Below are 12,690 nucleotides of genomic sequence, written 5' to 3' on the forward strand. Positions count from 1 at the left end.
TGTACAGCTGTGAAGAGGTTCATAGGAATCAATTGTGGTCTTCTGGGGAGCAAATTGAAGGTATATATGTTATGAAGAAATGGTGAGGGTCTCAAGGGCCAATGGGAGCTGGCAGGGTGGAAGGATGAGAGTGTAATGATATCATGTGAAAGAGTATTAAAGGTCATTAGTGGGGATGTGAGTTGCACACAGATGCAGGAGCAGGCAGAAGGAGGAATGGCAGGTTCAGGGGTTGGATTTTCAGGATGGAAAGATATGTGGATGTTGATTGCACATGACAATGAAGAAAGGAGAAGATTGAAATGTAACAAGAGGAGACAGTGGGGAGGTTGAAAGAAATGACAGGGTGTGTGACATATTAATTGTGGAAAAGGCTGAGGTGGGGACATAGTGGCAGAGCTCAAAGCATGTGACTACCACCATTTCTGGTAATCTCAATTGGACAACTGAAAGGGTACCCCAGTAGGTGGTGTTGACAATGCTAGGGACCTGTGACTACATAAGGCTTTGATGGATGAAGGCTCATTATGCAAGGGAGAGTGCTTTAACATGGCACACAAGGACCCTGGCACATAATGATTGAATCACCTGCAGAAGGTAGCTTGAAGCCTCCATGTTCTCCTTGGATGTTCATAAGCTGACCAAGGCTTTATTAAAGGAAGTCCTTATTTTTTATGCCACATAGAAGATCAGCAATTATGTCCTGATAACTGCAGTATACACTGTCAGAATGGGATCAATGAATTCAGATTGGAATCCTGAATAATTTTTCCTTCTTCACCATCAACAACATGCTGCAGCTATACTAGCAAAAATCAATGACTGAACGTAGAACAAACTTAATCTTCCATAGCTTGGTATTAAACTACACGTTGCATTATCCATTGGACTATCAGAACCAATTTATGTACTTCATTTAAGAATCAGTCTTATTTATGCTTCTAATTTTTTTTCTCTGCTCAGGAAGAAGACATTTCAGTTATTGAAAAGATGTACAGCTATATGAATACCTTAATACTTTCAGGCATATCTTCAAGTGCAGGAGTTCCTATGTCAAATTCAATTCCACCATGCAAATGGAAGTACTTTTTTGCTGTATACATAAAATGCTTACATTTGAAATCTTGACCTAGAAGAAGGGGTGGCAACTCACGTTCAGTTTTTAACTTGTCAGCTGTTAAGAAAAAGACAGGGATAAAGAGGAGACTGGTGATTGTGAGGCAATGCTTCACATAGCTGTCCTGCAAAGTAAATATTCGTCAAATTGTTAAAGTCGATTTTCATAACCTCATCAATTAAAAGCTTTCCTCATCTTATTTTGAGATGCTTAGTTTTGCAACAGGGCTACAGATGATGTGTGCACTCAAACTGCTAACTGAGTTCTTAGTCATGAAGACCAGTGAAGAGTGCACTCAAGAGAGCATATACCTCCATCATGCTATGTTAACTTAATGTTATTACATTTATGCAGCTCCCCCTTGAGGCTTTTCCCTACCTGGCTGATCTCTGAAACAACAAAGGTGAAAAAAAAATATTTTTATAATGAACTTCCATTTCACTGAAGAGGCTACAGCCGAATCCACATCCAACAAACTGCTCTGAAAACTCTGCTCACAATTTAATAGCTGAATATAAATTTGACCACAGCAGCTGAAATAATCCATAATATTTTAAAACAATCAACAATATTCTCAATAAAACAATCCACAACATTCAAAAAGAAAGTCAATTTGCTCAATCGTCCAAAGTTAACAGGTACACTTAAAAATTCTAGGATCTGGATCCAGATTGCATTTTTGGCAGAATTTAATCAATTCGTCCTTAGACCTTATCATATCTTTGTACCAAATTTCATTGAAATCCATCCAATAGTTTTTAAAATATATTTGTTTACAGGCAAATGAACAAAAGAGGGGTGGAGGGAAGATGGTCTTGAGCCCATGTTTGTCATCTGTGGGAATGGTGGCAGGGGCTCAAGATTTGGAAAAATCCCAGAAGTTGCAGATCTCACCAATGAGATTGTGACTTCTGATTCTCACTGGCATTTGCCAGAGGCGTAATCAGGTTTATTATTTTAATGCATTTACATATAATTAAGATCCCCATATTGACACATGCCCCCACCCCTCAATATATTCAAACTGGCGCAGTTTACAACAGGTTCATCCAGACGTAACCCTGTTGTGGGGATCGATCTGGGGGCATAAAAGGTGAATATAGCTCCTGCCAGAGAAGTACATGGCTAGGTAGTGGCCTGGCAATGCCCTTTGGCACTGTCTGTTGGCACAGGTCAGTACTGCCAGGTTGGCAATAAGGTATCAGCCTGGTCAAGTTATAATACAGGACTACTTGTATGACAAATAGCGAAAGCTGCATGAGATAGACAAAGCTAAGCAAGCCCACAACCAACGGATCAGCTCTTAGCTCAGTAGTCTTGCCACATTCAATCATGATGGTGGTCAACAACTAGGCAACTAAGCGGAGGAGGAAGGTTTACAAACATCCCCATCCTCAATGAAGGATGAGCCCAACACATCAGTACGAAAGACAAGCTTGTAGCATTTGCAACCATCTTCAACCAGAAGTGCTGTGAATGATCCATCTTGATCTCCTCCTGAGGTCCCTGAGATCACACATGCCAGTCTTCAACCTATTTATTTTATTCCATGTGACATCAAGAAATGTCAAAGGCACTGAATACTGCCAAGGCAATGGGTCACGACAACATTCCAGCAGTAGTACTGAAGAGTTGTTCATCAGAACTAGTTGTACCCTTAGTCAAGATACAGTATAGTTACAACACTGGCATCTACCAGGCAATATGGAAAACTACCCACATGTCCTGTCTACAAAAAGCAACCCAACCATTATAACCCCAATAGTTTATTCTAGATCATCAGCAAAGTGATGGAAGAGGTTGTCAGCAATGCTATCAAGAGGCACTTACTCAGCAATAATCTACACATTTTGCATTTTGCCAGAGCCACAAAGCTTCTTGTGCTCCTGAGTCCAAAAGTGGACAGAAGAGCTGAACTCCAGTGGTGAAGTGAGAGTGACTGTCTTTGACATAATTTGATTGAGTGTGGCATCAAGGAGTCTGAGTAAAATTGGAGTCAATAGAAATCAGGAGGAAAATTATCTGTTGGTTGGTATCATAATTAACTCAAAGGAAGATGGTTGTGTTTGCTGAATGTCAAACATCTCAGTACCAGGATATCACTGTAGAAGTTCCTCAGGGTAGAGTCCTGGACCTAACCATCTTCAACTGCTTCATCAATGACCTTTCTTCCATCATAAGGTCAGAAGCAGAAGTGGGGATATTTGCTGATGATTGCACAATGTTCAGCACCATTTGTGATTCCTCAAATATTGAAGCCGCCCATGTCTAAATGAAGCAAGAACTGAACAATATCCAAGCTTGGGCTGACAAGTGGCAACTAATGTTTGCGCCATACAAGTGCCAGGCAATGACCTTCACCAACAGAGAATTTAATCATTGTCCCTTGACATTCAATGTCATTACCATTGCTGAATCCCCCACCATCAATATTGTGAGAGTTACCATTAATCAGAAACTTAACTAGGTTAGCCATATAAATATTGCGGCTACAAGAATGGATCAAAGGCTAGGAATCATGTAGTGAGTAACTCACCTCATGACTCTCTAAAGCCTGTCCACAATCTACAAGGCACAAGTCATTATATTCCATCTGTCAAGTTTTTGCCCACTCACTTAACCTGTTTATATTCCTCTGTCTCATCTGTTAACCTCACCACTTGCTTTCTCATCTATTTTTGTGCCATCTACAAACTTGCCTTCATCCAAGTCATTAACATATTGTAAATAATAGTGGCTCCAGCACTGATCTCTGTGCATTACTACTCCCTTTTTGAATACGAGTATTATATTGGCAGTTTTCCAATCCTCTGGGATTTTTCCATTATTTAAAGATTTAGGTAATATTACTACCAGTGCATCCACTATCTCTGTAGTTACCTCCTTTAATATTATATGATCAGTCCTCAGTTTCTGACGACTTATCGGCCTTTAGCATTTGTTTCCCTAGTACTTTTTAATCTAGTGATACCTCCCCCTCTTTTGCTATTTGGTATTTTTAAAATGCTTTAATGTATTTTACTGTTAAGACTAACAGAAGGCATTTATTTAATTCCTCTGCCATTTCCTGGTTCTTCATTATTATTTCCCCAGTCTCATTCTCCTAAGGGGTTTATGTTCACATTGGCCACTCTCTTCCTTTATATAAAAGAAGTACTTACTGTCCATTTTTATGACATGGAGATGCTGGAAGTGTTGGACTGGGGTAGGCACGGTAAGAAATCTCAAACACCAGGTTAAAGTCCAACAAGTTTATTTGGAAACATGAGCTTTTGGAGGACTGCTCTGAACCTCTTGATGCTCCACTTCTCCAATTTCCACCCTAAACACGTTAAAGAAGCCATCCCACAGACAAGACCTCCATACACACAGGATCTACTCAGATGGGGAGGATCACAACAAACACCTACAGATGCTGAGGGACAACCTCATAAGAGCAGGATATGGTGCTCAACTCATCGATCGACAGTTCTGACATGCCATAGTAAAAAACTGCACCGACCCCCTCAGAAGACAAACACGGGACACAACCAGAGTACCCTTCGTCTTCTAGTACTTCCCTTGTGGAGAAACTACAGCATCTTCTTTGGAGCATTCAACATGCCATCATGAAGATGAACATCTTGCCAAGGCCATCGCCACATCCCACTATTTGCCTTCAAGCAACCGCACAACCTCAAACAGATGATTGTTCACAGCAAAACTCCACAGCCTTCAGGAGAACAGAGATCATAACAACATATAACCCTGCCATGGCAACCTGTACAAGACGTGCTGGCTCATCGATACAGAAAGCACCATCACACGAGAAAACCACCCACCAGGAAACCGATACACATTCATGCGACTCAGCCAACGCTGTCTACCTCATATACTAAAACCTGGTGTTGTCAGACTTTTTACTGTGTGTACCTCATATGCTGCAGAAAAGGATATCCCAAGATGTGGTATATTGGCGAGTCCATGCAGACAATGGATGAATGGACACCTCCATGCAGCAATCACCAGGCAGGAGTGTTCCCTTCCAGTCAGAGAACACTTCAGCAGTCAAAGGCATTCAGTCTCTGATCTTTGGGTAAGCATTCTACAAGGTGGCCTTAGAGACACACGACAACGCAGGATTGCCGAGCAAAAACTGATTGCCAGGTTCTGCATGCATGAGGACAGCCTCATCTTGGGTTCATGTCACACTACATGTACCCCCACCATTTGGCCTTGGCCTGCAAAACCCTACTAACTGTCCTGGCTTGAGACAATTCTCACATCTTTAACCTGTGATTATCCCTCTCTCCACTCACATTGCCTATACCTTTAAAGACGTGATTACTTGTAAAGACTTGCATTCCAATCATTATCTTGCAATTGTGTCTCTGCCTATATATGCTGTGTTTATGAAACCAGCTCTCCACTCACCTGATAAAGGAGCAGTGCTCTGAAAACTCATGTTTCCAATTAAACTTGTTGGACTTTAACCTGGTGTTGTGAAACTTCGTACCATGTCTATTTTTTATATTACTTGCTAACTTACCCTCAGTTTATTTTCTCTCTCTTACTTTTGGTAATCTTTTATGGGTTTTTAAAACTTTGCCAATCGTCTGAGTTACCCCTAATCTTTGTCACCTTGTCTATCTTTTCTTTCAGTTTGCTACTAACTACTAACCACAACTTGCTTGATGAACCATGATTAATTTTACCTCCCTTCCTACAGTCATTCTTCGTCATTGGGATATATCTTTGTTGTTCGTCTCATTCCCATATTCCTTTCATTTCACCTTCCCTGTAAATTATGTATCTACTTTTATTGTTCCAAATTAATATGGTCTCAGCTTCAATCAGTTACTCTAGTAATGTTTTTGATAGCCTATGGATAAATCTCTTGCATTTAATCTTGTAGCTATGTGCTCTTATTCTAGACCTTTCCATCACTGGAAACAGTTCAGTTCTATCTACTATACCTCATTGTTTGATCATTTCAAACATCTTTATCAAGTCACCAAATTATTTTTGTAAGGAAAATTGTTACAAGTGGTCAAGTCTTTCTTTATTTCTTTAATGATCATAACTTCCTAAGGTGTTACTTTTAATGTCCGGTCTGGCATTACACTTGACCACAGAATTTCTGTGGATTTCCACACTGGATTTTTTGTGGTTATTCGAGTCAAGGGGAACTTGGGATCTGTACAAACAGGGGAAGCAATGGTATGCCTCCTGAATCAATTATATTGAAGAATTCTTACTGAAACATGCTGGCCATCAGGTTTTGCCTCCAGAATGGATTTACATCATGTGAACATTCTCCTGTCCTGCCCAAATGATCCTGCTGCTAGTGGCACATCTCATCCTGAATCATCCCCAATTGTCTCCTATGGAATACTTTATCAAACCCACTCTGGAAGTCCATACTTACCACATTCATTGCATTGCCCCCAATTCCTGCAACTAACCTCAAATATTCCTGTTTCATATGTCAAGGATGATCTTTTCTCCTGAAATGCATATTGGCTAATTCAAATTGTTTTCTTCTTATTTCTCTCTTTTCAGGTACCATGCCCTAAGGACATTGTTAACCACGGATGTTTGTGTCTTGTTTGTGGTTACGTGGTTATGTGTGGCACTGCTTGCATTGCCTTCTGCAGTTTCTGGCTGAGCTGTAAACCCTTCAACTCTTAGTGCCTGCTATAGTTCTTTGGAAGGATTTGCAGGTGGATAATCAACTGTTTGGCCACATTATGATGAATGTACTTTCTGTGGCCATCATGTCCTGGAGTGGGACTTCAACCTGGAGCTTCTCGCTCAGAGGTCAGGGTGCTATCATTGCCCCACAAGACCTTCTTCTCCTTATCTACATATTTAAAAACTTAGTTTTGATTACAGATTCCAAAATTTTCCATACCACAGATGTTAATTACCAAGATTAAATGTCTCCCGGTTTGAAAATATGTATCATAACCAATTTCTGATCTACTGACACACATCCATTGTCAATAGCTACCCCTGAAACTTAAGCTCTGATTTTAATGCAGGGAGCAAATTGGGCATTTGATTTAGGGTTCCCAATCTGAATATGCAGCAAATGGATAGTCCACGCGCTTCATGTGTGGAATTTTTACAGGTATCCTAAGGCCTATTTAAAATGTAAGCACACCTCTTAAAGCAAAGTAGCATTCCCTGAAGTCCAATTTCATATTCATGCTCAATAGGAGAAATAGAAATTTGACAAATGAATTGGAAGTTGTTCCCAGGCTTTCTGCAATACGCCCTTTGGAATTTCAGCAGCATTGTCATATAGGGCCTATCCTTATTTAGGGCTCAATTTGATGAGTCCTAATAGTTCACTCAACCACTGACGCACCCTTATCTGAAAGACTATTTGAAAATAAAGTTACGGCAAAAAAATCTCCATTTTGGTCCACAATGCTAACGATGAAATATTAAAGATGTAGCTACAACAAGAATGCCTCATGTTAAAAATAAATGCAAAGAAATTCAATTAAATGTGCAAACTATGTTTTCTTTAATTTTTCAGAGATTATTGAGATTAAGCATTAATGACTTGGGGGGAATTACCAATGCCTGTCAAGAGGAAGAATTCATTAACACAAATGTAACATCTCGAATGACTGTCAGATGATCTGAAGGAGGATCATCAGCCTGAGATATTAACTGTTTCTATTGAATCAGAATGGTTACAGTACAGAAGGCCATTTGACCCATCTTGTCTGTGCTGATTCTCTGCAGAAATAACTTGACTAGTCCCACTCTCTCACCCTTTTCCCATAGCCATGCAATGTTTCTAGAAGGAATTATCATTTGTACCCAACCCGTTCAATGAGCCAATCAAACACGGCAATTGTTCTCTCTCTTCTTCAGGTATAACATCATCTTCCTGTGATTACCTTGTACAACTAATCAGGATGGGCAACATTCTCTAAATAGCATTGTTGATTTAAAATTAATCCACTTTGTTTATCTAAAAACACAAATGTATCTACAATCTCAAGTTCTGCCGCACCACCCCATAAGGAAGCATTAACATGCAACATGAAGGTATCTGAAAGTTTTCCTCCCTCCACCCATCATTTGTTGACCTGGTTGTAAACTCTCTTTATGACTTTCTAACGGCAAGAAATACACAACATAGAAGATACCGTGGAACAAATAAAAGGTTAAAGTAGCCTCAAAAATGAATACTTCTGTCAATATTCTGGAATGCTTTGGCATTGAATTCTTTCTTGTTACTCTAGTCCTCCAATGATTTAGGAATAAAAACATAGAAAACATACATTGAAAAGGGACCACATTTGTTTTAATTTTCTTCTTAAAAGTGGCATGCACAGTAATATCTTACTTCCATCTGTGGTGTTAAATATTAGTTTGCATAATTTATCAACCAATGTGTTACTAATGGTAATATTTACCAGAAATTGGAGGTAGGAGCCTGGTCAGACCTGGAATTTTCTTTTTCCTCTTCAGTGCAATAAGAAAAGGTATGAGAAAGGCAATTAGCTTGATGTAGGTAATGTTTCTGTGGACCTCTGCTTTCTTCTCCAGATACTTCTCAACAAGTTTCTGCTGGAGAATCAACCTCTGTTGTAGTTGCTGGTAAGTCACTAGATCGATTTCTTCCTCTGTAAGTCTCACTGAATTACTAACGGTGTAAGCTGCATCATACATGAACAAATTTTTGTATTGCTTAACCTCAGTGACGTGAGGATTGATTTGGAGTAAAATGTTGTTCACATGTTGCATAAATAATTGCTTCTCCAAACAACTGTTAGGATCATATGTTGGATCAAAGTACACATCAGTAGTATAGATGTCTTTAAAGTCAGGATCAGTTGAAATATCTATGAGGCCTATATAAGAAACAGATTCTTTATCAGAAATATTACTTGCATTGTTTATTTGGAATATTGAACTCATGGAAATTACAGTACAGGAAAATAATTCTGCTCGCTGCACAGAAATAAGTGACCCGGATTTGGTGTTGTGTTGGTAAAAGTAAACTTTTGCCAATTTATATTATTATATTTGTTCATAATAAAAGTTATAAATAATCATTATTTTCTACCGAGCTTTAGATTTATCTCTCATCTGATACTTAAATGTCACTGTCACACATATATCTTAAATTAGAAAAGGACAGAAATATATGGCTAGATGCAAAGTGAAGCTCCTTCCATTCTGTTTCAGGAATATTGCGACCACATCAGTGGGGCACTTTCACATTAAGCAACCTGTGATCGGCCTTAGAGAGATTTTTTTATTTATTGTAAATTGGGGCATGATATTTAGCACCTTTTGGGGCCAGGAATTGAGGGGACTGCTAAAATAAAATCATCACCTACTAACGGACTAACTCCCTGGCACCATCCACTTCGGTCCTCTTTTCTTAGAGGCAGAATGGTGAAGTGGCAAGACAACCTGTTTGACTAATTAAAGGCTTATTGAGACAGATCTGTTGAAAGAGGCTGACGAGGACTTTTCAGTCAGCCTCCAGGTAGGTCCCCATAGGTGGAGGACGTGTATGCAGCTGTCTTGAGGCATACTTCCAGTGGCAGACCTCAGGAGGCCCATCTGAGTTCAGCAAAAACCACAGGCTACTCCTTTGGAACCTGCAATTGGTTCCAACCTACCAATTGCACCCAAATTCCCCTCCACCCTCCTCCATCATCCAACCCAACTACCAAAGTGGGTAGCCCCATTGCAAAGGCCAAACTTCATTCCAAATTTGAAAACACTGGAGGATGCCTCCATTTTGGAACACTGTCTCTCTTATAACCTGTCATGGAATCCTGTAGCTGCTATGAAACTGGAGGGCCTCCTACTGGCTGTCCAGCTTTAAATGCCTTCCTGCCCACCCCCAACCACCCTTATTGGAGAGCAAGTCTACCCTCTGGCCATCAGTTGGCCAATTTGCGGCCAATTTGTTTGCCAGAATGCAAACTTCTGACCCCCATTTGAGACTAACAGCACAAATCTGAAGCCCACAGAAAAATCCTACCCTTTTGTGCTGTTTTTGTGTAGACTCTGGGTCGACACCCTCAAACTCATTTCACATAGCACCCAAGTGGCTCGCAGATAAATGAAAACCGTTAGTCAAGGCTGAATCTGAGCTTGAGCCCAACAATGCCACAAAGGACCTCAACAACCAGAATTTCATGGACTGTCTGTAAACCAGCTCAGATGTGGGAGTGATGTGGCATAAAATCAGGACAGAAGGTGCCAGACTGGGATTTCAACATCTTCATCTTGGTTCTGCCTTCTTCCATTGATGGGAAGGTAGTTAAGGTAATTAATTGTCCAACTGAGTGTAATTTTATGGCAATTTTGAAATTTACTAATACTGCACATGAAACAGTGCTTCAGAATCTTTCCCCATTAAAGGAGGCTGCAAACAAGCAGGAGCTCACTCCTGGTCCTCACCACTAACCATCAAGAGAATCAGCGTTGCGTGCTAGTGAGGGTGGTGTAGAATGGGAATCATAGAATAATTAGAGTGGAGGTGGAGGCCATTCATCCACTTGAACCTGCAATGGCAACAATTACAACCAGGCCTAAACCCTCAAAAAAAATCTGCACGTATTTACCGTGCGAATCTCCCTGACTAAGGGACAATTTAGCAGGGCCAGTCAACCTAACCAGGCACATCTTTGGAGTGTGGGAGGAAATGAGAGCACCCAGAGGAAATCCAAACATTGGAGCTCAATTTTTTGAAGCTGGTGACAGTGCCTATATATGAGGTCCCCTCGGTCACCACATACTACAGGGCATACATTCCATGTGACTGAGCTGCCCTGCCATGTCTTAATTTTATTCCACTTACATTAATGTTATTTTACTTTGGTTTACTTATATTAACTTTATTTTACTTGGCCCTAACTTAATAAACCTTACAACTCTTGATAAATTTTCCAAGTTCTGATAAAGCTGAATAATCAGCACACTTTATTAGTTGCAATAAATCTTAAAGACACACCTTACTTAAAGGCATACCTTAACAGTTTTTTCAGTAACCAATTTATAGTTTTCCTATGATGTCACTGTTTTGATTCTTTTCAAGCTCAACCAGCTGTCAAATAGAACTGCTCTCTTATTGGTCTGGGCTTTCCCAGCTTTCTCAAGTCAGTGAAGGAACCCAGCCTAGCCTTCTTTTTATCTATTTTCAAGTGGAGGTGCTCTTATGTAGGTGAGGCTTCTCCCAGCTTCCTGAAGTCAGCGAGAGCCCTCAGCCTCTCCCTCTATTTATCCGCCGTCGAGTGGAGCTTTAAGTGCCCTGTAAAGGATGCATGGAGTCTTTCTTTTGCCACTGCACTCATCCACTCACCCTCTTGATTGGTGCTCCTGCCTCACTATCAGCCACCATATTACACTGCAAACTTCAATGCTTCCTCCTCTACGAGACACAGGATGGACAGAAGTGGTACCCGTCCACTTGTCTTGGCCCATTCCTTCACGTATTCTTCTACAAGTACACAGCTGAGAATTTGTTCATTTTCCCTGTGACTAGCACAATATCAGTGCTGCTAACAGCCAAGCAGTCAATGATATGGCACAAATGATAGGGTGGCATGGTGGCACAGTGGTTAGCACTTCTGCTCACAGTGCCAGAGACCCAGGTTCAATTCCGACCTTGGGTGACTGTCTCTTTAGAGTTTGCATGTTCTTCGTGGTCTGCATGAGTTTCTTCCCACACTCCAAAGACGTGCAGGTTAGATTGTGCAGGCTGAATGGCCTTTTTCTGCACTGTAGAGATTCTAAATGTCTCCTGCAAAACACCAGTCTTGATTAAGTTTGTAGGGATTCAAGAATTTTAGACAAGTGCCTCTCATCAAGACATAGCCACGTCTCTGGTAGGATCGGCTACTGGCTAATACCTTTGTCACAGACTGAGTGGATACTCATTCTCTATCATATGCATCCCCACACATTGCCATAAGGAAGCTCAATAGAAAAAAAGGCATGGAACATTTGGGGCATGGCAAAATAAAGTCACTGACATACTTGTGGAAATATATCCAGGTTCCATGGCAAACTCCTTAGTTGCAGACCCCTTCTGCAATCTCAGTCCAGACTGTTTGATCAGGCAGGCCACTCTTCTCCTCTGGGGAAGCTGATCTCCAACTTTGCTCTTGTGGTCTGGAGGAGAGCTTGAAATTGTTAAATCATGGGGCCACCAGCACCTTACTTCTGCCATTGTGGTATTCTTTAGATTGTTAGGTTTTCAGATGGGTAGTCATTTTAAATGCAATGAGATGACCCTCTAAATATGGTGCCATCATAGTGTCACCTGACACCAGATTTGCACTGCTCAGGCTCTGTGCCTCCTCATTTTTAATTGGCTGGCAACCAGATGCTCACATATGACCAGTCATTCCCCATCTGAAAAGTCCCAACATCAGCTGCAAAGTTTAACCCTTTTTTTCCCCTAACCTCAATACTGTATCTACTTTTGTACCTACTTTCAGAGATTTCAATATCAGTCAATATTTCCATATTTACCTGCTGCATGTCATTTAGAATTTTGACAAAAATCAATTTGTTTAACAAATTAAATTTTCCATAAAACTTTA

At 40.5% G+C, this 12,690-nt stretch overlaps 1 protein-coding gene across 1 annotated transcript in view; it reads right to left on the reverse strand.

Moving 5' to 3' along the window:
• The window catches only part of ankar (ankyrin and armadillo repeat containing), a 107,690-nt gene that overhangs the window by 87,680 nt on the left and 7,320 nt on the right, over nucleotides 1-12,690 (reverse strand). The window contains exons 4-5 of the mRNA XM_080198352.1: nucleotides 8,536-8,973; nucleotides 1,011-1,174 (exon numbers count right to left, since the gene is read on the reverse strand). Coding sequence (XP_080054478.1) covers nucleotides 1,011-1,174; nucleotides 8,536-8,973 — 602 coding nt within the window. The remainder of the gene's footprint in view (nucleotides 1-1,010; nucleotides 1,175-8,535; nucleotides 8,974-12,690) is intronic.

The sequence above is a fragment of the Carcharhinus amblyrhynchos genome, chromosome 11, assembly GCF_965287045.1.
Source record: "Carcharhinus amblyrhynchos chromosome 11, sCarAmb.v2.hapA, whole genome shotgun sequence".
NCBI lineage: Eukaryota > Metazoa > Chordata > Chondrichthyes > Carcharhiniformes > Carcharhinidae > Carcharhinus > Carcharhinus amblyrhynchos.